Source organism: Callospermophilus lateralis, chromosome 12 (assembly GCF_048772815.1).
Source record: "Callospermophilus lateralis isolate mCalLat2 chromosome 12, mCalLat2.hap1, whole genome shotgun sequence".
Taxonomy (NCBI): domain Eukaryota; kingdom Metazoa; phylum Chordata; class Mammalia; order Rodentia; family Sciuridae; genus Callospermophilus; species Callospermophilus lateralis.
Window position 1 is genome coordinate 20,681,201 of NC_135316.1, and position 25,648 is coordinate 20,706,848.

Here is a 25,648-nt window from a genome sequence, read left to right on the forward strand (position 1 = left end):
TCCAACTATCTGCCTATAAAAGAGGCACTTGAAAGAATGAAAAGATCTCGAGCATAAACAGTGAGCATAAAAAATAGAAACTTACTAGACTAATGTCATACAAAATAGGCTTCAAGTTAAGGAATACTGCTATAGAGAAACACTTTGTAACTATAAAAGGTCCAGTTCATCAGGAAGACATTAAAGTCATAATGCTTATGTCCCTAAAAACAAAGAAACAAAATACAGAAATCAAAACTGACAAAACTGAAAGGAGAAACAGACAAGTCTAAACCTTAGCTAGAAATATATACACCCTTCTCCCAGTAATTGATTAAGCAGGTAACAAAAAAAACAGTAAGGATATAAGTATCTGAACAACCTTGTTAACTAACTTCATTGAGTTGACATTTATAGACCACTAAATGCAATAACTACAGAATACATTATCTTTCCAAGTACAAATCAATGTCCATCAAGACAGGTCATGTGCTAGGCCAACAAACAAGTTCCTATTGACTTAAAATTCAGAAGCTCTCCTGCCATTTGATTAGAGATCAATAACTGGTAGACACTTGGAAAATCCTTAAATATGATCAATGAAAAATAGCACATTTATAACTAATACATAAATCAAAGAACAAACTAAAATTAGAAAATATTTCTAAAAAATGATAATGAAAACACAATACATCAGAATTTGTGATATGGAGCTAACAGCGGTGCTTAGAAGAAACTCTATATTTTTTTTATTATTTTTACTTTTTTCATCTTTCATACATTTGATTCAAGTGAGTTATGCATTTCCATTTTTACCCCAATTACAAATTGCAGAATCATATCAGTTACACATAAACAATGTTTACATAATGCCATATTAGTGACTGTTGTATTCTGCCGTCTTTCCCATCCCCTACTATCCCCCCTCCTCTCCCCTCCCATCTTCCCTCTCTACCTCATCTGTTGTTGTTCCGTTCTCTCCCTCCCCCCCTTTCCCCTCACAACCTCATATATGTGATTTCGTATAATGATGAGGGTTTCCTTCCGTTTCCTTGCAATTTCCCTTCTCTCTCCCTTTCCCTCCCATCACTCATCTCAGTTTAATGTTAATCTTTTCCTCATGCTCTTTCCCTCTATTCAGCTCTTAGTTGCTCTCCTTAAATCAAAGAAGACATTTGGCATTTGTTTTTTAAGGATTGGCTAGCTTCACATAGCATAATCTGCTATAATGCCATCCATTTTCCTGCAAATTCCATGATTTTGTCATTTTTTAGTGCTGCATAATACTCCATTGTGTATAGATGGCACTTTTTTTTATCCATTCATCTATTGAAGGGCATCTAGGTTGGTTCCACAGTCTAGCTATTGTGAATTGTGCCGCTATGATCATTGATGTGGCAGTATCCCTATAGTATGCTCTTTTAAGGTCCTCAGAAAATAGTTGAAAGAGGGCGATAGCTGGGTCAAATGGTGGTTCCATTCCCAGCTTTCCCAGGAATCTCCATACTGCTTTCAATATTGGCCGCACCAATTTGCAGTCCCACCAGCAATGTACAAGTGTACCCTTGTCCCCACATCCTCGCCAGCACTTGTTGTTGTTTGACTTCCTAATGGCTGATAATCTTACTGGAGTGAGATGGCATCTTACGGTGGTTTTGATTTGCATTTCTCTGACTGCTAGAGATGGTGAGCATTTTTTTCATGTACTTATTAATTGATTGTATGTCCTCTTCTGAGAAATGTCTGTTCAGGTTTTTGGCACATTTGTTGATTGGGTTATTTGTTATCATATTGTTTAATTTTTTAAGTTCTTTGTATATTCTGGAAATTAGGGCTCTATCTGAAGTGTGAGGAGTAAAGATTTGTTCCCATGATGTAGGCTCCCTATTTACCTCTCTTATTGTTTCTCTTGCTGAGAAAAAACTTTTTAGTTTAAGTAAGTCCCATTTGTTTATTCTTGTTATTAACTCTTGGGCTATGGGCGTCCTATTAAGGAATTTGGAGCCTGACCCCACAATATGTAGATCGGAGCCAACTTTTTCTTCTATCAGGTGCAGGGTCTCTGATTTGATATCAAGCTCCTTGATCCATTTTGAGTTAACTTTTGTGCACGGTGAGAGAAAGGGATTCAATTTCATTTTGTTGCATATGGATTTCCAATTTTCCCAACACCATTTGTTGAAGATGCTATTCTTCCTCCATTGCATGTTTTTAGCCCCTTTACCAGATATAAGAAAGTTGCAATTTTGTGGATTGGTTTCTGTGTCCTCTATTCTGTACCATTGATCCACATGCCTGTTTTGGTACCAGTACCACGCTGTTTTTGCTACTATTGCTTTGTAGTAGTTTGAACTCTTGTATCGCTATACCTCCAGATTCACACTTCCTGCTTAGAATTGTTTTTGCTATTCTGGGTCTTTTGTTATTCCATATGAATTTCATGATTGCTTTATCTATTTCTACAAGAAATGCCGTTGGGATTTTGATTGGCATCGCATTAAACCTGTAGAGAACTTTGGGTAATATCACCATTTTGATAATGTTAGTTCTGCCTATCCATGAACAGGGTACATTTTTCCATCTTCTAAGATCTTCTTCTATCTCTCTCTTTAGGGTTCTATAGTTTTCATTGTATAAATCTTTCACCTCTTTTGTTAGGTTGATTCCCAAGTATTTTTTTTTTTTTTGAGGATATTGTGAATGGAATGGTTTTCCTCATTTCCATTTTGGAAGTTTTGTTGCTGATATACAGGAATGCCTTTGATTTATGCGTGTTGATTTTATATCCTGCCACTTTGCTGAATTCATTTATTAACTCTAGCAGTTTCTTTGTAGACCCTTTTGGGTCTGTTAAGTATATTATCATGTCATCCGCAAATAGCGATAATTTAAGTTCTTCTTTTCCTATTTTGATGCCTTTAATTTCATTTGTCTGTCTAATTGCTCTGGCTAGTATTTCAAGAACTAAATTGAATAGAAGTGGTGAGAGAGGGCATCCCTGTCTAGTTCCAGATTTTAGAGGAAATGCCTTCAGTTTTTCTCCATTTAGAATGATGTTAGCCTGAGGCTCAGCATATATAGCTTTTACAATGTTGAGGTAAGTTCCTGTTATCCCTAGTTTTTCTAGTGTTTTGAACATAAAGGGATGCTGTACTTTGTCAAATGCTTTTTCTGCATATATCAAGATGATCATATGGTTCTTTAAGTCTGTTGATATGGTGAATAACATTTATTGATTTCCATATATTGAACCAGCCTTGCATTCCAGGGATGAATCCTGCTTGATCATGGTGCACAATTTTTTTGATATGCTTTTGCATTCGATTCACCAGGATTTTATTGAGAATTTTTGCATCTAAGTTCATTAGAGATATTGGTCTATAGTTTTCTTTCTTTGAAGTGTCTTTGTCTGGTTTTGGGATCAGGGTTATGTTGGCCTCATAGAATGAATTTGGAGGAGCTCCTTCTTTTTCTATTTCTTGAAATAGCTTGAAAAGTATTGGTATTAATTCTTCTTTGAAGGTTTTGTAAAACTCTGCTGTATACCCATCCGGTCCCGGGCATTTCTTAGTTGGTAGTCTTTTGATGGCCTCCTCAATTTCTTCTTTTGTTATTGGTCTGTTTAAATTGTGTGTGTCTTCCTGACTCAATCTGGGCAGATCATATGACTTAAGAAATTTATCGATATCTTCACTATCTTCTATTTTATTGGAATATAGGGTTTCAAAATACTTTTTAATTATCTTCTGTATTTCTGTAGTGTCTGTTGTGATATTGCCTTTTTCATCCTGTATGTTAGTAATTTGCATTCTCTCTCTTCTTCTCTTCGTTAGCATGGCTAAGGGTCTGTCGATCTTATTTATTTTTTCAAAGAACCAACTTTTAGTTTTATCAATTTTTTCAATGGTTTTTTTTTGTTTCAATTTTGTTGATTTCCGCTCTGATTTTAATTATTTCTTGTCTTCTGCTATATTTGCTGTTGTTTTGTTCTTCCTTTTCTAAGGTTTTAAGATGTAGTGTGAGTTCATTTATTTGTTGTTTTTTTTCTTTTTTTGAGGAATGAACTTCAGGAAATGAATTTCCCTCTTAAAACTGCTTTTATTGTGTCCCATAGATTCTGGTATGTTGTGTCTGTATTGTCATTTATCTCTAGGAATTTTTTGATTTCCTCCTTTATATCTTCTGTAACCCATTGATCATTCAGTAACATATTGTTCATTTTCCAGGTGATGCAGGATTTTTCCTTCATTCTTTCATCATTGATTTCCAGTTTCATTCCATTATGGTCAGATATGGTGCATGGTATTATCTCCACACCTTTATATTTACTGAGAGTCGCCCTATGGCATAATATATGGTCTATCTTTGAGTAGGATTCATGTGCTGCTGAGAAGAATGTGTATCCACTTGATGACGGTTGATATATTCTATATATGTCGATTAAGTCTAGGTTATTGATTGCGTTATTGAGTTTTATAGTTTCTTTGTTCAGCTTTTGTCTAGAGGATCTGTCCAATGGCGAGAGTGGTGTGTTGAAGGCCCCCATAATTATTGTGTTGAGGTATATTTGACTCTTGAACTTGAGGAGAGTTTGTTTTATGAAAGTTGCAGCACCATTGTTTGGTGCATGCAAATTGATAATTGTTATGTCTTGATGGTGGATGGTTCCTTTTAACAGTATATAGTGTCCTTCTTTATCCCTTTTGTTTACCTTATGTTTGAATTTGACTTTATTCGATATGACAATGGCCACTCCTGCTTGCTTCCGAGGGCCATGTGAGTGGTATGATTTTTCCCAACCTTTCACCTTCAGTCTGTGTATGTCTTTTCCTATCATATGAGTCTCCTGAAGGCAGCATATTGTTGGATTTGTTTTCTTAATCCAGGTTACTAGCCTATATCTCTTGATTGGTGAATTTAAGCCATTAACATTTAAGGTTACAATTGAAATATGGTTTGTACTTCCAGTCATGTTTATTTATTTATTTAATTTAGATTGGTTAGTTTTTCCTCTTTGGTTATTTTTCTTCCCCTTTACTGAGATACCTTCCACTGTTAGTTTTGGGCGCCATTTTTAAATTCCTCTTCTTGTAATATTTTGCTCAACATACTTTGCAGTGCTGGTTTTCTAGCTGCGAATTCTTTTAGCTTTTGTTTATCGTGAAATATTTTAATTTTATTGTCAAATCTGAAGCTTAGTTTTGCTGGATACAGTATTCTTGGTTGGAATCCATTATTTTTCAGTGTTTGAAATACGTTGTTCCAGGATCTTCTCGCTTTCAAAGTCTGTGATGAAAAATTAGTCGTTAACCTAATTGGTTTACCCCTAAATGTAATCTGTCTCCTTTCTCTCGTAGCTCTTAGTATTCTCTCCTTGTCCTGTATGTTAGCTATCTTCATAATTATGTGTCTTGGAGTTGGTCTATTATGGTTTTGGATGTTTGGTGTCCTGTAAGCTTCCAGGATTTGGCAATCCATTCCATCTTTCATCTCTGGGAAGTTTTCTAGTATTATCTCATTTAGTATGCTATCCATTCCTTTGGACTGATTCTCTGTGCCTTCTTCTATCCTAATGACTCTCAAATTTGGTCTTTTGATGAGATCCCATATCTCTTAGATAGATTGCTCGTGAGATTTCAGCATCTTTTCTGTGTTGACTATATTCTTTTCAAGTTGATAAACTTTGTCTTCATTATCTGATGTTCTGACTTCTACCTGATCTAGTCTGTTTGTAATATTCTCATTAGCGCTTTTAATCTGATTTATGGTTTCTTGCATTTCTATGATAGCTGCTTGATTTTTTTTAACACCTCTATCTCCTGATAAAGCTCATTCTTTGCGGATTGAATTTGTGTGGTTAGTTCCTCTTCAAAATATACTTTCAATGCTTGGATTTGCTGTCTCATGTCTTCTCTAATATTCCGTTCCATCTGAATTAGGTATCCCTTGATTTCTTTCCCTGTCCATGTTTCTGATTCTTCTAGGTCCTCCTGTATATTTAGGTTTTCCTGCATTGTTTGTAACCCTTTTTTCCCTTGTTTTTTCATATTGTTCACGTTGCTTTCCAGCTCTGTTTGACTGCTTAGTAACTGCTTTCTCCTATACATTTGTTTTGGCTTTGTATATCTCTGTTGTCTCTCTTTTGTGGTGGGAGATTATGCCTAGAAATGTTGGGCTTTGTTGTACTTTAAAGCTGTTTCATTCAATTCATATAAGGTTTCTAGGTTCTGTATGCATATAATGTTTTGCTGTTTGTTCTTAGGACTATATGTTTAGGTTGGGTGCTCTTGTGGTACGATGGTTAGTATGTCTTGGCTACTTTAGAAGATTGCTCCACTGAAGATGGATACTACCAGGCAAATGGATCAGGGTATTGGTAGTAGCTAGGTATTTAGGAGTCTTATAGACAGCCTCGAGACATTCACCTATTTGCATTTAGACAATTACATGCAATGGAAGATGTAATGCTTGGAATGGGAGTTGGGGGTTAGGGGAATGAAGGTGCTCTTAAAAAGAATAAAGGATAGAGGGAGAGATAGATTAGAGGGGAATGAAAAGAACAATAAAACTTGAAATGAGATAGAAAGAGAGAAGGAAAATGGGAGAAAGAAACAGGGAGAGAAGAAGGAGAGAAAAAAAATATCGACAACAGTAACAACAACAACAACAACAACAACAACAACAAAAAATTAAAGTCTTAGAGAGGTATCTCTGTAGGGTGTCTCCTGGGGGTCTCTCAGACTTTTCAGTACAGAGCCACTTCACTTCTCCAGCTCTTAACCCCCTTCCTCCTGCCAGCCTGCCAGGCAGGTCCTGTTCCCCAGAAGTGACTCCCCCGAGATCTAGTTACACTTGCAGCCCCACTGCGCATCCCTTTTAAGCCCCAGTGCTGTGGCAAACTGGCGGCTAAGACCTTGTGGTTCCCCGCTGGTGATAGCTGTTGATATGGGGGGCTGGGGGGCTGGGATCTCCTCTGCTTCAATACGGACATGACCCCTGAGAAGTCAATGAAGTTTCCTGGCTGCTTGTATCAGTATGGGGAGTCACGCACCTGCTAAAGTGGATTCTGCTGGGAAGGAATTCCTCTGGCCGAACTCCGATGATGTCACCTCTCTGCTATGGCGGGCCCCAGGCTCCTTGCAGGAGTGTTCGAGGGGAGGGGTGGGACTGGTCCGGCCCGGTTCACCTCAGCTCCTGTCTTGTGGAGGCTTGACTAAAGACTTCTTCCTGCCAAGCTGTGTCTCGGCGTCTAGCAGGACCCAGTCACTTTGGCTGCGGGTGGGTGGACGGATCTGCAGCTGTGCCCGCGGTGCGCGGACTGTGGCTGGTGGATTTGGAACTCCGCGTCTCTGGCAGGGTACCGCTCGTCCGGGTCACACAGATGCTTCAAAAAAATCCTAGAAGCTCCCGGGCGGTCTCTCTTCAGTGGAATTTTGCTAGGAGAATCTCCGTTGGTAGAATCCAAGAGTTATCTTTGTGACTTTATGACCCCATCACTGGAGTGCATTAAAAGTGCAGCCTCTCTGCCCGCCGCCATGTTGGATCCCCGAAACTCTATATTTTAAAAGCTTATATTAAAAAAAAAAAAAGGAAGATCAAAATCATCCTAAGTTTCTTCCTTAAGAAACTTGGAAAGGGAAAAAAAAGGAAATTAGGTCCCAAAGAAGTAGATGGAAATAAATAACATAAAAAGAAGAAATCAATAAATTAGAAAACAAATGAAAGGTTGCTTAAAAAAAAACAAAAACTAATACAACCGAAAAATCTTTAGCAAGGAATATTAAGAAAATATGAAATGCAGGTATGAATAACAGAAGAGAGGAAATCACCACATATCCTTCATAAACTAAAAAGATAATATGTGAACTTAAAAAATAACTTTATGCTAAGAAATTTGACTTCAAGGAAAAAGATAAATTGTTCAAAAAGTGTGAACTTACCAAAACTGACACAAGATGACAAAATGGCCCTATATCTATTTAAAAAGTTAAAATAATTACCAAAACAAAAATCCCAAAAAGAAAACTCCAGGTTCAGATGTCTCATTAGTTTGAATTCTATTAAACATTTCAAATAACACCATTCCTACCCAAATGATCCAGAGGAGTAGTGCCTCCCAGCTTACTTTATAATGACAGAATGAACTTGATTCCAAAATTTGACAAAGAAATTAAAAAAAAAATACAACTATATTGGGCTGGGGATGTGGCTCAAATGGTAGCATGCTCACGTGGCATGCATGTGGCCTGGGTTCAATCCTCAGCACCACATACAAACAAAGATGTTGTGTCTGCCGAAAACTGGAAAATAAATATTAAAAAATTCTCTCTCTCTCTCTCTCTCTCTCTCAAAAAAAAATACAACTATAAATCATCCTTACAAATAAAGATACAAAATCCCTAACAAAATAGAGAAAACCAAATCCAACAATATATTAAAATGATAACAATACATCAGGACCACATAGGATTTATTTCAAGAATGAAAGGTTAACGTTTGAAAGCCAGTATCATTCACATTCACGTTTTCTCCCAATGTAACAAAACAAAGGAGAAATATCACCATCATCAGCCCATAGATGCAGGAAAAAATTACACAGAATTTAATATTCATTTGTGACAAAACTCTCAGCAAACTAGGGATGTAAGAGAATTTCATCCACCAATAAAGTGCACCTATGAAAAACCTGCAGCTGACATATCTTAACATAGCTTAACATCCTGATCTTAATTAGGAACACGGCAAGAAAGTTTTTGTTCACTGCTCCTATGTAACTGTTTTGCAGGTCCTAGACAATGCAAAGGCAAGGAATAAATGGAATACAAATATTAAAATCTCTCTATTTTCAGATGACACCTTGTCAGTGTATAACACCCTAAGGAGTCTAGAAAGCAACCCTCAGAACTAAAATAAAACTAAAAATAATATGCAATGTGAGCAAATTCACTACACATAAAAATTAGGCAGGTGTAGCTCATTGGCAGTGTGTGCTTAGCATGTTTTAGGCTCTCATTCAGATCCCAGCACCAAAATAAGTACGTAAGTAAATAGGCTGTTAAAAAGCAGCATGAACAATTGGAAAGTAAAAGTTTAATGTGAGGATTCCATCCATAACAAGGTCAAATACTCAAGCACAAACAAAAACATAAAATAATTATGGGCAGATTTAACAAAATACGTATTATGATGCATCATGGAGAGAAAATAAAGTCATCAATACTTGGGGAGATCCATGATCTTCCTGATTTGGAAGATTCAACATTGCTAGGTCAGAGTCTCCACAGGCAGGCTATTAAATGGACAAGCTGATTTACAATGCACATCAAACAAGAGGACCTTGTTAGTTGATAGAGCTGGCTACATACACAAATACTTACAGATCTGTATCTGTACATGGTGTTTTAGTCCGCCTTTTCATCCCTGTGACCAAAAGACCCCTGACAAGAACAATTTTAGAGGAAGAAAAGTTTATTTGGGACTCCCAGTTTTGTAAGTCTCAGCCCATAGATGGCCAACTCCATTGCTCTTGACTCAAAAGGTGAAGCAGATCATCACAGCTGAAGTATGCAGAGGAGGAAAGCAGCTCAGGACATGGCAGAAAGGAAGCAGAAAGTGAGCTCCACTCACCAGGGACAAAATATATAGCCCAAAGTCATATCTCCAGGGACCCACCTCAAATCCTGACTGCCTAAAGGTACCTCTCAGTTAATTCCTATTAGTAGGTTAATGTTCTGATTAGGTTTAGGCTCTCACAACTCAATTGATTTACCTCTGAACGCCCTCTCATTGTCTCTACATGAGTTTTGGAGGGAGACCTCATAGTTAAACCATAACACAAGGTTAACAGACACACATATTTTCTTGCTCAGTCAGCTGAGAAGAAGGCTTAAAAGAAATAACACTCAAAAAAGTAATGAGCACACCTGACACCCAGACCTTGGTTTTAATGTCATTCTCTAATAAAAGAAACCATAGCTTTTTGAAGAAATGGCTGATTCAAGGGACTGGGACACAAAATAAAGCAAGATGATCCTGGAGTGTCTTATTCTGATGGGAAGTATGGAAGTGCTAAAAACAAAAAATCAGCCTGAGATGATGGAGGTAGAGGCCAACTGAAAGAGTTCCCAATGGCTAAAGTGGAACAATCTGAGCAACAACAATAGTATTGTGGAATTCTAGCCCAGTACAAAACACCATTCACAATTCCAGCTGATTCCAATGACTGAAAGAATACGTAAATCAACAGAATGAGAGGCAAACCTTCCTTTCACGGAATTCTGGGTAATTTCAGTTGTCCTGTGTCCTCAGGCTCCTCTAGACTTAAGCATTTCCATTCTCTAAGTCCTCGCTCCTTGAGTGCACACATCTACTTCCTTCCAAGGAATGTTGTTGAAAAGATGGAAAAAATAAGCAATCCTGCTTCAGGAGAACCTAGCAGATATTACCTTACCCACATAACTGAGGCCAATGCCAACAATCAAATGAAACAAGTTGTGTTTATAGTGGGCCCCTGATATGATAAAATGAAAATGATCTTTCTTCCCAAAACTCACAATTACAGTCTAATTCTGGGGAAAACATCAGACAAATTCCAACAGAGACAACAAAATATCTCACCTGTATTCTTCAAAACTTCCAGGATAATGAAACAAATAAAACACAAAGAAAATATAGAAACTGATAAGTCAATTTTTCTGATTTGATATTTTTCCCACATATATAAAATTGTGTATGTGTCTGGTGCTAAAGAGTAAACTCAAAAGTTATACTTACAGGCACCCACAGAAAGATGGGGGAATAGTTAAGGAGTAATAGTTATAGAACCCTGTTATAATTTGGCTCTGAAACATCACCCAAAGGCTCATGTGTTAAGGCCTGGACCCCAGGGTGGTACTATTGAAAGGTGGGACCGTTAAGAGGTGGGGCCTACAAGGAGGTTTTAGACCCTTGGGAATACACCCTCCATTGGGGGCATGCCCTCAAAGGAGATTGTGGAGCCTGCCCTCTTCTCTCTTTTGCTTCTTGGCTATGAGGTAAGGGCTTTCTTCCTCCACAAGTTCTTGCCATGATGTGTCACCTCAACATAGGCCCAAAACAATGAGGCCAACCATGAACTGAAACTTCTAAAATTGTGGGCCAAAACAAACTTCTTTTTCTTTTTAAGTTCATTATCTTAGGTATTTTCTTACAATAACAGAAATATGACTAAAACAAGTCCCATTCAATTTCCAGGCTGGTGAGTGCCATCTGCCCTTATGGAGCTGATGATTATGCCTGAGTGTATTCATCTAGAAGATCTGTTTGGATAAAATTGTGATTTTTTTCCTTAACAGAATGGAGATACATAACAGAAGCATTTAACTTACAAATCCAACTATGTATAAATGCAAAAATACATATACATGCTAGTATACATAATATAAAAACATTTATTCTAAATGGTATACCCAAACATTGCATCTCCTGCCCAAGTCAGCCATGAGAAGAGCCTGATTAAAGACCCTGCTGTATCCTCACTTAGTATATTTTACCTTCTGTGCTCCCCTAATGAAAGCCTATAATGTGTTTGGTATGACACTGTAAGAAATTTTAGATAGTTGCTATAGTTGTTTGAATATGGAATGTTCCCCAAGGATGCATGTACTGAAGGTTAAGTCCACAGCTTGTGGTGATATTGGGAAGTAATATATCATTTATGAGGAGGGCCCTAATGGAAGGAAGGTAGTTCACTGTGGAATTCCTTGAAGGAAATATTGGGAGCCTAGCTGCTCCTTCTCTTTCTTGCTCACACTCTTCCTGTGCTTCCTGGCCACCACAAGGTGACCAATTTCCTCTACCACACACTACCACCACAATGTGTTGCCTCACCATTGGCCCAAAAACAACAAAGCCAACCAACTGTGGACTAAAACCTCTAAAACTGTAAGCCAAAATAAACTTTACCTCCTTATAAGCTGTTTATCTCAGGTGTTTTGTTACAATAATGGGAAGCTAGAACAATAGAAAAAATAAAGGTGCCAGGTAAAACAGGCTTTTAATGGGAAAATAGTTCAGTTAAAAAGCATTAAAGAGGAAGCTGTGTAGGAAATTGAAGTTGAGGGAGTGTCCCTTCACCTTGCCAGGCCTAGGACTAAACCCAAAAGCCAGGGAAGACAAGAGAGGGTGAATATACAGAGCACAGAGAATGTTTAGGGCACTGAAAATGTTCTGTATGACACTATAATGGTGGATACATGTCACACATTTGTCCAAACCTTAAGAATGTACACCAAGTGAACCCTAATGTAAACTGAACTTTTAGGTAACCATCATATATCAATGACTTGTTATTGTTACAAATGGTACCACTCTGGTAAGGCATGTGGATGTTGGGGAAGCTGCACAAGGATGAGGCAGGGGATATACAGGAAATCTCTGTACTTCCTCCCAATCTTGCCATAAACCTAAAATTGCTCTAAGGAAAAAAAAAATGCAGGCAAAACATTACAAACAAAATGACAAAACCTTATTGGGTAAAAGACACAGAAAAAAATGATCTATGACATTCACAGATGGGAAGAGGACGGACAGTTCTTCTCCAAGTTAATCTAGGAACCCAGTGTCCAGGTTCCTTGTGTATCACTGGGAACTCTCTGACCTGCTAATGTCCCTGGCTGTTTTTTCAAGTGGCACAGCTGCCTGCTTTGGCTGCCTCCAGCATTATGTTCCTATCGCGCCCCCAAGAGTCTGTTGTCCACACAGCAACCAGGGTAAGGCTACTGAATAAATTTGATCCTGTCACTCTGCTGAAAACTTCCCCAGCCTTCCCAACCTGCTTGGGTAAGAGACCAAGACCTTAGCACAGGCCCCTAGTTGGGAGGCCCACACAAGGTTCCACTCCCATCCCATTCCCTTTTCCAGTCAAACCTCCCAAGCATGGTTCCTCCTGGGGCCTTTGTGCTGTCTGTGGGAAGGTTCTTCCAGAGATCATTAGAGCTCACTCCCCTGCCTCTATATGCTGGTACCACCTCAGTCCTTCCTGTTCATCCTGAACAAAGCTTCACATCTCCCTCCAGGCCCCATTCCCCAGCTTTCTTCTTTTCCTTCATAGCACTCACTGCTGTCTTCCTTGACTCTAAATTCCACAAAGATGAGGACTGTATTTTGAGCTTCTTGCTTCATATTCACAGTTCTTATAATAACTCTAGAGTTCTTATGCTATCCTAGGATGTACATACCATACTCAAAAAAATATTTACTGAATGACTGGATAAGTAAAGAAATGCATGTGATTAAAAAATTGCAACTCAAATTTTCTGAAAACCAATTGATTCTAAAACTTATATGAACAAAGGTATACAGATAACACAAAGATGACCATAAAAATGAAGAAGAGGAAGTACTCACCCTGTGAGACATTCAGTTGCAAAACCACAGTAAGACACTGATGTGGAAATACAGAGCACTAAGAAGAGTCCACAGAGAGGCACAGATGGATGTATAAGGGAGCGACAATGATGAATCACAGGACAGGAGACTTTTATTTTTATTCATTCATTTTATTTTATTTGAGATGAGGTCTTGCAATGTTGCCCACAGTCTTGAATTCCTGGGCTCAAGTGTTCCTCCCAGCTCAGCCTCCTGAGTACCGGTGACTATAGGTGCACCACCATGCCTGGCTAGGAACAGACTTGCAAAAATGTGCTGGGGTAGGCTGGGGTTGTGGCTCAGCGGTAGAGTGCCTCCCTAGCAAGTTCAAGGCCCTAGGTTCAATCCTCACCACCACATAAAAATAAATAAAGTTTTCTTCCCAACTACAACTAAAAAATAAATATTAAAAAAAAATGTGCTGGGGTAACTGTTTCACCCACATGGAAAACAACATAAAACTGAATCTATACTTTATACTTAAAAATAAAATAAAATCCAGGTAATTTTAAAATTTGACATTAAAAAAACCCCTAAAACTATAAGAGAAAAGAAAGAAGATTATTCCACGATTTTATCATGGAAAAGGCTTCTTCAAGATCCAAGTGCACACACACACACACACATAAAAGAACAAGATATACTGGTTTGACTTGAACAAGCCAATAGAAAACCAGGCAAAGAAAATAAACCAGTGAATCAGCAATCTAAGGAGACCAGAACTGTCATTCATTTGGAAAAAAAATGCCCAGGTTCATTAACAATCACAGAAAAACTTAATAAAATAGTGAGATAATGTTTTTTACTCATCAGATTAGCAAAAAACAGTTAGATGGTACTGAGTATTGACAAGATATGGAAGGGAGGCATTCTTGGTACTGCCAGTGGCATTGACAAGTAGCACAGCCACCATGAAGAGACATCTGGCACAATTTCCACTTTGCACAAGAAGCCAGACTAAAGATTCTTCCTTGTGACAGTGTTTCAATGGAGAAATATTGAAGAGACCTAAATGTCCACTCGTAGAATAATAAACCAAATGTGCTATATTTATTCATGAGAGTACAGTGGTTATAATTAACTAGGTCTATATATATCAACATAGAGAGTGCCCCAACACAGAATAAGTAAAAATAAAGAACAGAGACAGCTCGATGATATTTATGTACATTTCTAAAGCACCAAACAATACTGCTGCCTCGAAGACACGGGGTGAACACGAGAAGAAGAGATGAACGCATTCACTCACTCACTGCAGTGGTCGCCTCTGCAGGGGAACAGCACTGTGAGAATTAATTAAAGGAAACTCTTCTTACTTATCAATGTTTTATTTCTTTAGAGGAAAAAAAAAGAGAAAGGAATTACTTGGGGACGGTGAGAATGAGGATATTATTTGTTCTTTTAGGTTATCATTTCAAGTACTTATTTCTAGTGTACTTCCTCCAGTGCTCACATCCATGCCCTATTTCCAATCCTGGCAGAAAACATGGTAGTGTGGACACACAGAGAATGCTGAAATATACAACTTTACAAAGATTTAAATGATATTCAAAGGAGATATCAACCAAAAGTGATCTTAGCCTTAACTGACAGGCTTAATTCATCCTCTTGTAAGCTGAAATTTATGGCACTCAGCAACATGATTACTTAAAAGCAAACTACATATAAGACACTGCCTTCATTAGGCAAGAACTTTTGAAGGACCAAGCTCATGTCCAAATTAGGTTCGTCAAAATTCCTTTCCTCCAGCGCCATCTAGTGGAAATCAGAGGTAACTTCATTTGTACCTTCCACCAAAAACCAGTTGCCCCATGCTTTTCAATGAAGCTCCCTCTAGGTTCTGAGGTTCCCACATAGTTGATAGTTCCCTTTCTCTGGGAACTATCTTCCCTGGAACTATCTTCCCCAAACTGGAAATTCTTCAGCCTACAGGTTAAAGAAGAAGCAAGTGGATAGTGGTCTTTACTCTCTGAGTCAAACTTCTTTTGGGGACTTTCTTGGCTTCCACTGACTGTGTTTTGCAAGATAGAAGAGCACACTGCTCTTTTACCTTCTGCCCAGAGCTTCCATCTGTGATGTGTTTTAGTCAAATGATGTCTTAACCTCCTCCCCCCAGGTTGCTCTGCACTCATAATCTGCATTCATCTACATTTCAAGCCCTCTTGAACAACAACAACAAAAAAAATCCAACAGCTTGTTTCTAAGTAAAAGATTTTAGTGTCATTTTATCATTTTACTTTATATATAGACTTATAATGGTATGAATTTTCCATTTAAAGAACTTTTCTTTCAAAATATAACAGTAACTATAAATATGCAATGGGAAATATAAATAGTTCTTTCAAGACTTGGATGTGATGGTAAAAAATATACATTATCTTACCAAGAATCAATGAAATAGGCTAATTTTTTCATTAAAGAACAAACACACAAACAAACATTTTTTAAAAGGGGAAAAAAATTTCTATAACAAGGATATGAATCCCCCAACTTGCAACACTGAGTTCCTTCCATTTATCACTCAGAGATGGGATCAAGCAGGGTGGAAAATGCAGGCTGCACTCAAGACAACATAAGTCAATTCTAAATGGCTTTCCACTACTGTGTGATGTGGCTGACATTCCAGAAGAGTTTATAATATGATTTTTAACTATTTTCGAATTACCACTAGCAAAGGACGGAAATAAAGTAAGCTAAAGGCACTCCCTTCAGAAGCTCAAAACTGTTAGAATTTTGATGCAGATCTAAACTGAGAGTGTTTTGGTCACTTGATTTAGATGATCCTGTAGGTTCATACAAACACTTCGGTGTAGGTTCTTTTCCTTTCTCAAAGCTTATGATGAAGAGACTGATCCCAGTATTGGGACTGACTGACGAAAGTTCAAATTTTCTCAGAGATGCTGGCAAGGAACATTTAAGGTCAGTCAGAAAATAACCAAACAGGCTTCTCATGTAAGCACCATGACTCACGACTGAGACACTGGCCACTAATCCTGGAGCACCACTGTCGGAATTAACTTCAGAGCTGTAGTTTGTTTCTAAAGGAAATATCTCTGCCAAAGAAGTTTCTAGATTGTTGCTTGGAGTTCCTGGAGAAAACTGTTGCTTTTGATCTGCTTCTTTCAGGATTAGCTGACACAGAAATTCAAAAAACTGTTTTCCATGCATTTCCACCTTATAAGGAAAGAAAGAAAATGTGAAATAAATGGACATTAATGATCTCCTGTAAACATAAGCATGACATAACTGCCTGCTTTTCTAATGGGTCAATGTAAGGACACCTACGTAGATGAATCTCAATCTATATTTTCGATCATTCAATTGGGGATTTCACAGGTAGAATAAAGTGCCTACTACATTTCTGGAGGCAAACCAGGGATACAGATGAGTAGGATATTGTTCTAATTCCTGACTTCAGAGCACTAGGTTAAGGAAATCTACAAGTGAACAGAAAGCCATAAAATCATGTTCACCAAGAAACTATGTGGCACTTCAATTCACCTGGAACAACAACAAATCTTTTTCTTACTAAGGTAATAGTGTTTATCAGAAAATTACAAAGATAAAGAATAGAGGGAAAATTATCAATAACACAATTCAAAGATGATGACTTATTAGAAGTGTGAGCACTTGAGGATGTCACTCAAGAGCTACTGGGCAGCAGTGGCCAGAGTTCATGTTCATAATGACCTGACCCTTGAGTGATTGGCTTAGTCCCCCTGAACACCACTGCTGCTCGCTACTGCTTCACAAACAATTTTTTCTTAGATGTGCCATAAAAGAATAGATCTCCTTAAATTCATGATCAGTAATGGCTGGTAACTTAGCAGCAAATGAGAAAGAGAGGATGCCTTAAAAAGAAAAAAAGAAATAACATCATGCAGAGTTGTGTTATAAACAAAGCAACTTTTGAATTGCTTGGCTGAAATTCACAAACGTCTAACTTACAAGTGAGTCAGATTCAGCCATTCTGACAATGTTAAGTCCCCCAACTTGGCAACTCGGGTCAGTGGTACGTACATACCTGGTCTAACGTCTCTCCTCCCGGAGGTGTAAAGAAAGGGCATTCCTCCCCAGCTTCTTTGGCCATGTTCCTCAGGTCACTTAGAGGCTTGCCTTCCGCAGCCCCATATTTCTGTCATGGTCCAACAGACAAAGGTGCCTCAGGTGAATTTGCAAGACAACAATTCAGTTCAGACTTTTGGCCAATTGAGATGGCTCCATGAATAAGCTTAGTTTCCTATATTATTGTAGTATCCTCTCTTTTCCTGATAACAGGAACATATTCAGTATCAGTAGGAGGCCATGAAGCCTTAGAAAATACAACAGAAACCTGAGTGGTACACTATGTCCAAAGAGGGTTATATGGAAGAAGTCACTGAGGCTAAGTAGATGGCGGGGCTTTACTGAATAAATACAAGGTCAGGCTCAGATTCCTGGGCTAGAGAACACATGCAAGGCACCATGCTGGCCACCTCCCATCCACACACTCTCTCATTTCATCTTAATAAGAGAATTCTGAAGCAGGTATAAAAGTATTTTTCCACGTTTATAAGGGAGGAAACTGAGTTTCAAGGAGGTTAAACAAATAGCCTCACTTTCACAGACAACAGCAAAGTTAAAATCCAAGTCCAAATTGCTAGCTTTCTAGGCGCATGAAGACTGAGCCCAAGCACAGGACATACAAGTCACAAATCAAATCAAAGGGCCAAGAAACATAGGGAAACTTCCTCATTAGGAATCCCAAGAATGTAAAAATTAAATGGCATCATTTTTCAGCTATTGCATTGTAAAATTAAAGAAACAGAAAACATCAAGTGTGGCTTGGGAATATTTTCTCCTAGACCACTCATGGGAATATAAGTTGGCATGGCTTTTTGAAACGCCATTTAAACTAGGCAATTTAGAGTTAATATAAGAAAAAGTACACACTCAGCAATGTTCATTTCTAGAAGTATGTTATATGGGTGTACCAAGAATGAACTGCAAAAATATTTATTTTAACATTATTTATATCAGCATAAAATCTAGTCACAACCTGGATGCTAATTAGTAGTTGCTGGGTTATATAAATTACATAATATCCATTAAGTCACTAATTAGGTGATTATATCAAGGTGCATTTACAGGCACTGAAAAGCGGTCAGTACACAATAAATGAGAAATGCTAGTTGAAAAGCAATACAAAGAATTCCATTTAGAAAAATGCACAAGTAGGGGGAAAAAATCAGGAACACACATACCAAAAATGTTCACAGTGTTTATCTGGGGGTAGTATAGATTTTAACTGTATTTCTCCCCAAGTCACTTTTAATTCCTTATACGGATAATGGGTTGCTTGCATAATAATAAATTTAAAGAAAAAAATTGTTATAGTTTGCACAGATGATGCCAAAAGATCCTCATACCATCATCAGATAGAAATCTGTGAGTAAAATATCATTTTATAAGAATAAATGCAAAATGTTTTGCTATGAAGTCAGCCATTCTTGCAATCCTCATTGCCAAATTCACATGTCTCCAGGTATATACAAAGCAATCTCTATTACAAAAGGGATCAGTAAGAATTATCACTTGCTTCGATTTCAGAGGAATGGAAACCTCCCTTTATTAAGTATCCTGAGAGCCACCATGAAGCAAACTGGGACTGAGGCCACAGGGCTGAGCCCGCTTGTGCAGAGACCAGTGTGGTGGGCTGCTGACCAAGGAGCACAGTGGAGAAAACAAAGGACACAGGCACACCTGTGGAGATGACTCCTACAGATGGGGAAATCAGAGGGCCAAAGCCTGACAGGTGAGTAGAAACTGGCAGATCGGGGAGCAGAGTGGAGCACAGGCCAGAAGTTCATGAGGCTGGCTCTTTTGCCAGAAGCATTTGGGTCATTCAGAGAAGAGACTGAGAGGCCCGTGATCAGTGTTCCAGAGTATGAACTGCAGGGCTGGGTGGCTATGTGATTGGGGGCATAGACTTGACTTCTGTATGCTTTGATGTTTGCCATCTATAAAATGTTAATTAAAACTTGAGGTTTTTCAGTCTTCACATAGTAGGTTATGAAGTTGAATGAATTTGCAGTGCTTGGAAAGAATGCTAGAAGGTGGCAAACACCATGCCAACGCCCAACCAGTACTCTGAGACTACAATGTGAAGTACCAGGGAGGAAGAGAAGACAAGGAGGTGACAGAAGAGTTTACACAGTACCTTGGGACCCAGGTTTAAGAGAATTAGTGAACCGTTCTGCAAAGAATTATTCAGGTTGCAGTTGGAGATTAGGTTTGAAAAGAGAATGCAAGACAGGAAAGAAGAGAATGACTATCACAGGGACTGAGGTAGGAGATGACACTGAGCTGCTCCAGGATGGCTGCAGGAGTTTGCAGAGAACACATGTAGGACTGCCTGTGGTAGGTGGTGGGACATAAGAGACAAAGAGCCAAAAATGAATGGCTCAACCAATAGGGTAAAGAGGAGCAGCCTGGGGTAAAGAAAAACACCCACTGAGCAGAAACAGGTGCAGAGCATACAAACCAGAAACCCACAGTAGGCAGTCTGATAGTGAACATGCAGCTCAGGTAAGAGATCTCAGCTGATCACAAATTTAGAAACCATTGGGATTTCACCAACTAAAACCATAGGAGATGAAATCACTCCAGGAACAGAGCACAGAGTGAGAAAGGTGGCCATGCCCACTGATGATATTTTCTCCTACTGTATGATGACAGGTGTGCTCAGGGTTCCGAGGTGTGAACATCTTGAAGAGTCTGAGCCCTGATTCTCAGGCACTGGCTGAGCCCTTTGTGCAGCCTTGACGATGTAGTTCTAAGATCCATTCTTAACAATAACAGAGAACACATGCAAGTTATGGGAACCCATTCTTTAAAAATTTCCTCCACATTCTGTTACATTTCTGCCCAGGTAAAGAAGAGATTCATGAGGTGGCAGGGATGCTAACAGGCTTACAGGTTATTATTAGAGAGCACAATAAAATCAAGGCTGCTCTAGGAGACTTGGATTCAAATCTAATGATTTGACTGTATGAATTTGCTAAGTCAGCCTCAGGAAGACCCATTTCTGACCTACAAAATGGGCAGGAGAAAAATCTATTCATACCTGTAAAGGGAGGAGTAGGACTGAGAGGTGAGAACTTTTCACCTTTTACTCTAAACTCTTGTATATTATTTCAAGTTTTTACAAGTATCTCCTTTTATGATTCAAGAGGCTTATCCCATCTTATCTCATAAAATTTTAGTAATTTAAAATGTGCTACATACAGGCTGGGTGTGTGGATCAGTGGTAGAGCACTTGCCTAATATGTGCAAGGCCCTGGGTTTGACACCCAGCAAAACACACACACACACACACACACACACACACACACACACACACGTGTACTATGAGAATATATAAAAGAATATGTGACTTATTTAGTAGACCCCAGTAGAACTACACTTAATTTTTAGCCACATAACAAAATGAGGTCGCTAGCTGAAATTTTATGATAAAGCACGATGTATAAATACTGCTGTTTGGATCAGGCATGTCCCCCCAGTGCTCATGAGTTTAAGAACTGATCCCCAGTGCCAATGTTCAAGAGGTGGGGCTTTGGGGAAGTGACTGGCTCATGAGGACTCTGACCTCATTGGTGGATTGATCCAGGGATAACTGAATGGGAGGTTGTGGACGCTAGGCAGGTAGACCTGTGTGGAGGAAGTAGGTTACTGGGGACTATATTTTTCCCTTGGGAACTATATTTTATTCCTGGCCCCTCCTCTATCCCTACCCTCCCCCACCCTCTCTCTCCATCTTGGCTACCATGAGGTGAGCAGCTTTCCTCCGTATGATATTCTCACTCATCTCAGTTCCAAAGAAATGGAACCAGCCAACCATGGACTGGCACTTCTGAAACCATAAGCCAAAAATAAATCTTTCTTCTATGTTGTTTTTCTCAGGTATTTGTCACAGCAATGAAAATCTGGCATACACAATAAATAAGTCACTTACCCTTTCTTGAAGTCTTGAATCATACTGTACTGTCATATCTTTGCAAAACAGGTTATGCTTCAAAATCCCATGCATGGTTTGCAAAGCAAAACACAACTGTTTCTTATACAAATGTTAATCACTATGAAACGTCAACACAATACATGACACTTTCATTAATTAAAAAATATAATAAGACCAAAGAACAAGCAATAAATTTCCCGTGTAAATGCTGCCTCTTGGGCTGGGGATGTCTCTAGTGATATAGAACTTGCCTAGCATGCACAGGGTTCCTTCCCTAGCAACACAAAAAACAACCAACAATAACAAATGGTCCCCCTTCTGTTCTGCTCCTCCTTTTGTCTCTCCATGACTGACTCTGGTATTTTCTGCTAAACTATCTCTTAGTTCACATGTTAGCAAACTATAGCCCACAAGCCAAATACAAACTGTCAGCTGCTTTGTAAATAAAGTTTTATTGGAACACAGACACAAGTTCCACATAAGTATTGTCTCTGGCTGCTTTCACACTCCAACAGTAGGGGGTGAACAGTTGTGACAGAGAGCTCAGAGAACACAAGATCTAAAGTATGTATCACGTGGCTCCTTATAGAAAAGGTTGGCTAACCTGTTCCATTTCCTAAATCTCCACTCAAGTGTCTTAACTGCTATTTAACATCCATTAGCCTCCACTGCAATGCTATTTTTGGTTCTAGAATTTGAACTTTTTTAAAAAATTTACTGTTTACAGTTCTCTGCTGAGATTCTGGGTCATCGCTCATCTGTGTGTAACATGGGTGTGTTACTCCTGTGGCTGTTTTGTCTTTTATTTTGCTCATTTGTGTCCATGTTTCCTTCTTTCAGTTTATCTGGCTACTTTTAGTGGACATAAAACACTGTATTTGCAAAACTACAGAAATTGTTTAAATCCACTTCTACCTTGCATTTTCACCCCCTCCCCGTAAGTTAGACATTATCATTACTGTCATATACATGTTGTATTTCTTTGTATTTATCTATGCTATGAACCTTTGCCAATTTCTTTGCTCACCAATCTTTTTCTGAAACTCGGACCTTCCTTCTAGAATTATTTTCAATATTTTTTTGAAAATGCCTTGAGGGTCTGTTTGTCTGAACGGTCTTCACCTGTTTTCTAGAAAAAGGTTTAAAACCCTAGGTTAATCCTTGCCCTCTCTCAGCATATTGAAGAGGATGTTACTGACATTAACAGACCTGTAGCAAGCCTAATTGCTTGACTAGTGAATGCTGTTTGTCTTCCTTATTCTTTGGAATCTTGGCTTGGCTACGATGAATACAGAGGTGGATTTCTTTTGTATTTACCAATTGGGAATGGTTACACTTTCTGGATCTGAGATCCACTGTCTTTTAATGATTCTGTAAGACCAGCTATGACCTCTTTGAATATTGCCTCATCCTCAACTCTCTGACGTCTCCCCTTTAAAGACATTACAACTTCCCATCATGTTCCTCACGTCTTAAATCAGTCATGTATGTCACCCTTAGGTTTACTGTCTTAACAATTATGTCAGCTGTGTGTAATCAGTAACTCAATATGTTCACTGAGGTTTTGGCTAACTTATTCCATGCATTAAATTTACTTTATTGATACATACTTTACAACAGTAAAATACACCTATTTTAAGTCTACAGTTCATTTGAGTTTTGACAAATACATACACTCACCTAAGTGCTGAACATTAAAATACAGAAGAATTTTATCACCCCAAAATGTATCTTCAAACCCATGCCAGTAAATCCTTCTCACCCCTGGCCCAAGTAATCACTGAATTGCTTTATGTAACTCTACATCAGTCTTTTACCAGAGTTTCATATAAACAGAATCATGTATTATGTTCTCTTTAGTGCCTGGTTTCCTTTGTTTAGCATGTTTTTGAGAGACTAATCCATCTTGATGCCTGTCTAGTGTTCCATCTTCAGTGATGAGTTGTATTCCACTATATGAACACACCACAGTTAATTTGTTCATTTACCTCCTGATAAACACAGAGTCTATTATATGGCTGTTACAAACAAAAGTCCTACTGAACAATGGTGCACAAGTCTTTATGCAGACATACGTTCTTATTTCTCCTGGATAAGTCTCTGGGACTAAAACTTCTGGGTAACAATAAGCATATGTTAAACTATTTTGCAAAGTAGTTGGTTTCTTTTACATTCTCACCTGCATTGTGTGACTTTTAGATACTCTAAAATCTCTTCACGTTTTAGTCATTCAAATGTTATGTACAGTGGTATCTCAACTGTGGTTGTAATTTGCATTTATGTGACAATCGAGGATGCAGAGCATCTTTTCATTTGTATCATTTTTATTGTCCTTGCATGTATCTTCTTTTATGAAGTTCCTGTTCTAAAGAAAATCTTTTGCCCCTTTTAAAGTTTGTCTAATTATTGAGGAGAAAGAATTCATATGCACACAGTGTCATATATATATGTACATATATACACACACATATATGTACATATGATGTATACATTATTTACATATAATACACTTATTTATAATTTTCTTCCAATCTGTGGTTTGCCTTTTCATTTTACAAATGGTGCTTTCAAAGAACAGACAACTTTTACTCGAATAAAATCCAGTTTATATAATCAATTTCAAACTAGTTTTTTGTGTGTGGTGCAAGGTAAAGGTTGACGTTCATCTTCGTTGTGTCAGCACCATTATTGAAAAGACTATCTTTAGCTAATAAATTACTCTAGGACCTTTGTCAAAATCCTACTGACCACAAACACAAAACCAATAATTTACTATAAAAAGTCTTCTTTTTAGTTTTCAAAGTATTTTCAATCTTTACACCTTCAGAATATATTTCGAAAAATTCCTGTAGAATTCCTACTCTTGCCTCCTCTTCCCCATTTTCCTCTCAGGACTCCCAACCAACATGTGTGTTGGATTGTCTGACACTGTTCCATACTTTGCTGAGACTGTTTATCTTCCTATTTTAGTCTTTCTTTCTTTCTGCTCCATAGTAAATTCAGAATGTTCTGTTGCTAAGTCTTCATGTTCAATGACATCTTCTACAGTGCCTACCCTGTTAGTCCCATCTTGTGATATTTTTATTTCAGGACATCATATTTTTCATCTCTAGATCAATCTGATTCTTTTTTTAAATTCTAATTTGCTCTATACTGTGAACGTCTAGTGCGTTAGGGTCCCTGGGTAAGGGTCACGAAATAACCGGGACACAGGGTATGCAGAGCAAAGGCAGCAATTGCAACTGCATGCTGAGTTTTATTTGCAAGTTCCTTTTATATTCTTCTTCTAACAAAGCAAGCAATTCTTCAATAACACTTTGCCCACATTGCCCAGATAACATGCCTCAGTGGATACACAGAGCTAACTTCAGATCATTCCTGCTTATTTGATAAGTACCCTCCTAAAGTTCTTTGTAGACATTATCTACTCCCCTGAGGATGCATTTGTTTCTTTAGAATGTACTGTTCCTAGGACAAGTATGCAGGAAGCTTCTTCCTCTTCGCCAAACCATGCAGAACTTGTGACTTGCGATAAGGGGAAGAGAACGTTTCCTCCTCCTAACTGAGGTTTGCCTCAGCTGACCTAAATCACAGCCACAGCTCTTGCAAAGTGTCAGGCCTGAGGGAGCTAAACTCTGTACACTCGGACCCCAACAATTCCTTCCTTTTTCTTTTGTTTTTCTAAAACAGTTTTCCACAAAGTTAATATTGAGTCTTGAGATGGTCTCATGCACATACAATATATAATTACAAACAGGATAATAACTAAGCATAACACTATTCCCACTCCTCCAGCTGTATGGGTAAGACTTAGAGCAATTCCTTTGGGATCTAATCCCTCTAACTGTTTTAAAAACAATTCAGCTATTTGTGCAGCATCATCATGTTAAAACCCTTTTCCAAAAGTTTCAAATATATCCTTTTGTAAAGAACCAATCATTAGTTGAGTTGTTTCATTACCATCGAGATAATTTTGTATGATACTCCATTCATGTAAGCTTTGATTATATTGTATATTAGTCATACAGAAAGAAGTTGAATTTCAGTCACATTTTAATCTAATTTCTTGTTCTAAGTCGAGTATCTTTTTTCCTAACCAATTAACTGTTTGTTTTAAAATATCTATTTGAGTTTGAAGTCTAGCATCAATTTGAGCCTGGGATAGCCATAACTCATGCAAATCTTTATGCCATTCCTCAACAAAATGTTTTGTTTGTAAAGAAGTATGTAAAAGCTTTCCCTGAAACTGTAGCAAAGGTAGCC

At 38.2% G+C, this 25,648-nt stretch overlaps 1 protein-coding gene across 1 annotated transcript; it reads right to left on the minus strand.

The window, feature by feature from the left end:
- Positions 1-16,053: 16,053 nt before the first annotated feature.
- Positions 16,054-21,457, minus strand: LOC143411810 (fructose-2,6-bisphosphatase TIGAR-like). Its single transcript, XM_076872691.1, has 3 exons — positions 21,383-21,457; positions 17,411-17,521; positions 16,054-16,560 (listed from the first exon to the last, which is right to left on the minus strand). The coding sequence occupies exons 1-3, from the start codon at positions 21,455-21,457 to the stop codon at positions 16,054-16,056; spliced, it is 693 nt and encodes a 230-aa protein (XP_076728806.1).
- Between the last annotated feature and the right edge of the window lie 4,191 nt (positions 21,458-25,648).

Coding starts and splice junctions, on each gene's coding strand:
- LOC143411810 (XM_076872691.1), bottom strand. CDS start 21,457: ATGCATGGGATTTTGAAGCATAACCTGTTTTGCAAAGATATGACAGTA. Junction 17,522..21,382: donor ATTCAAGACTTCAAGAAAGG/GTAAGTGACTTA, acceptor GGACCATGACAG/AAATATGGGGCTGCGGAAGG. Junction 16,561..17,410: donor GAGGAGAGACGTTAGACCAG/GTATGTACGTAC, acceptor TTTCCTTATAAG/GTGGAAATGCATGGAAAACA.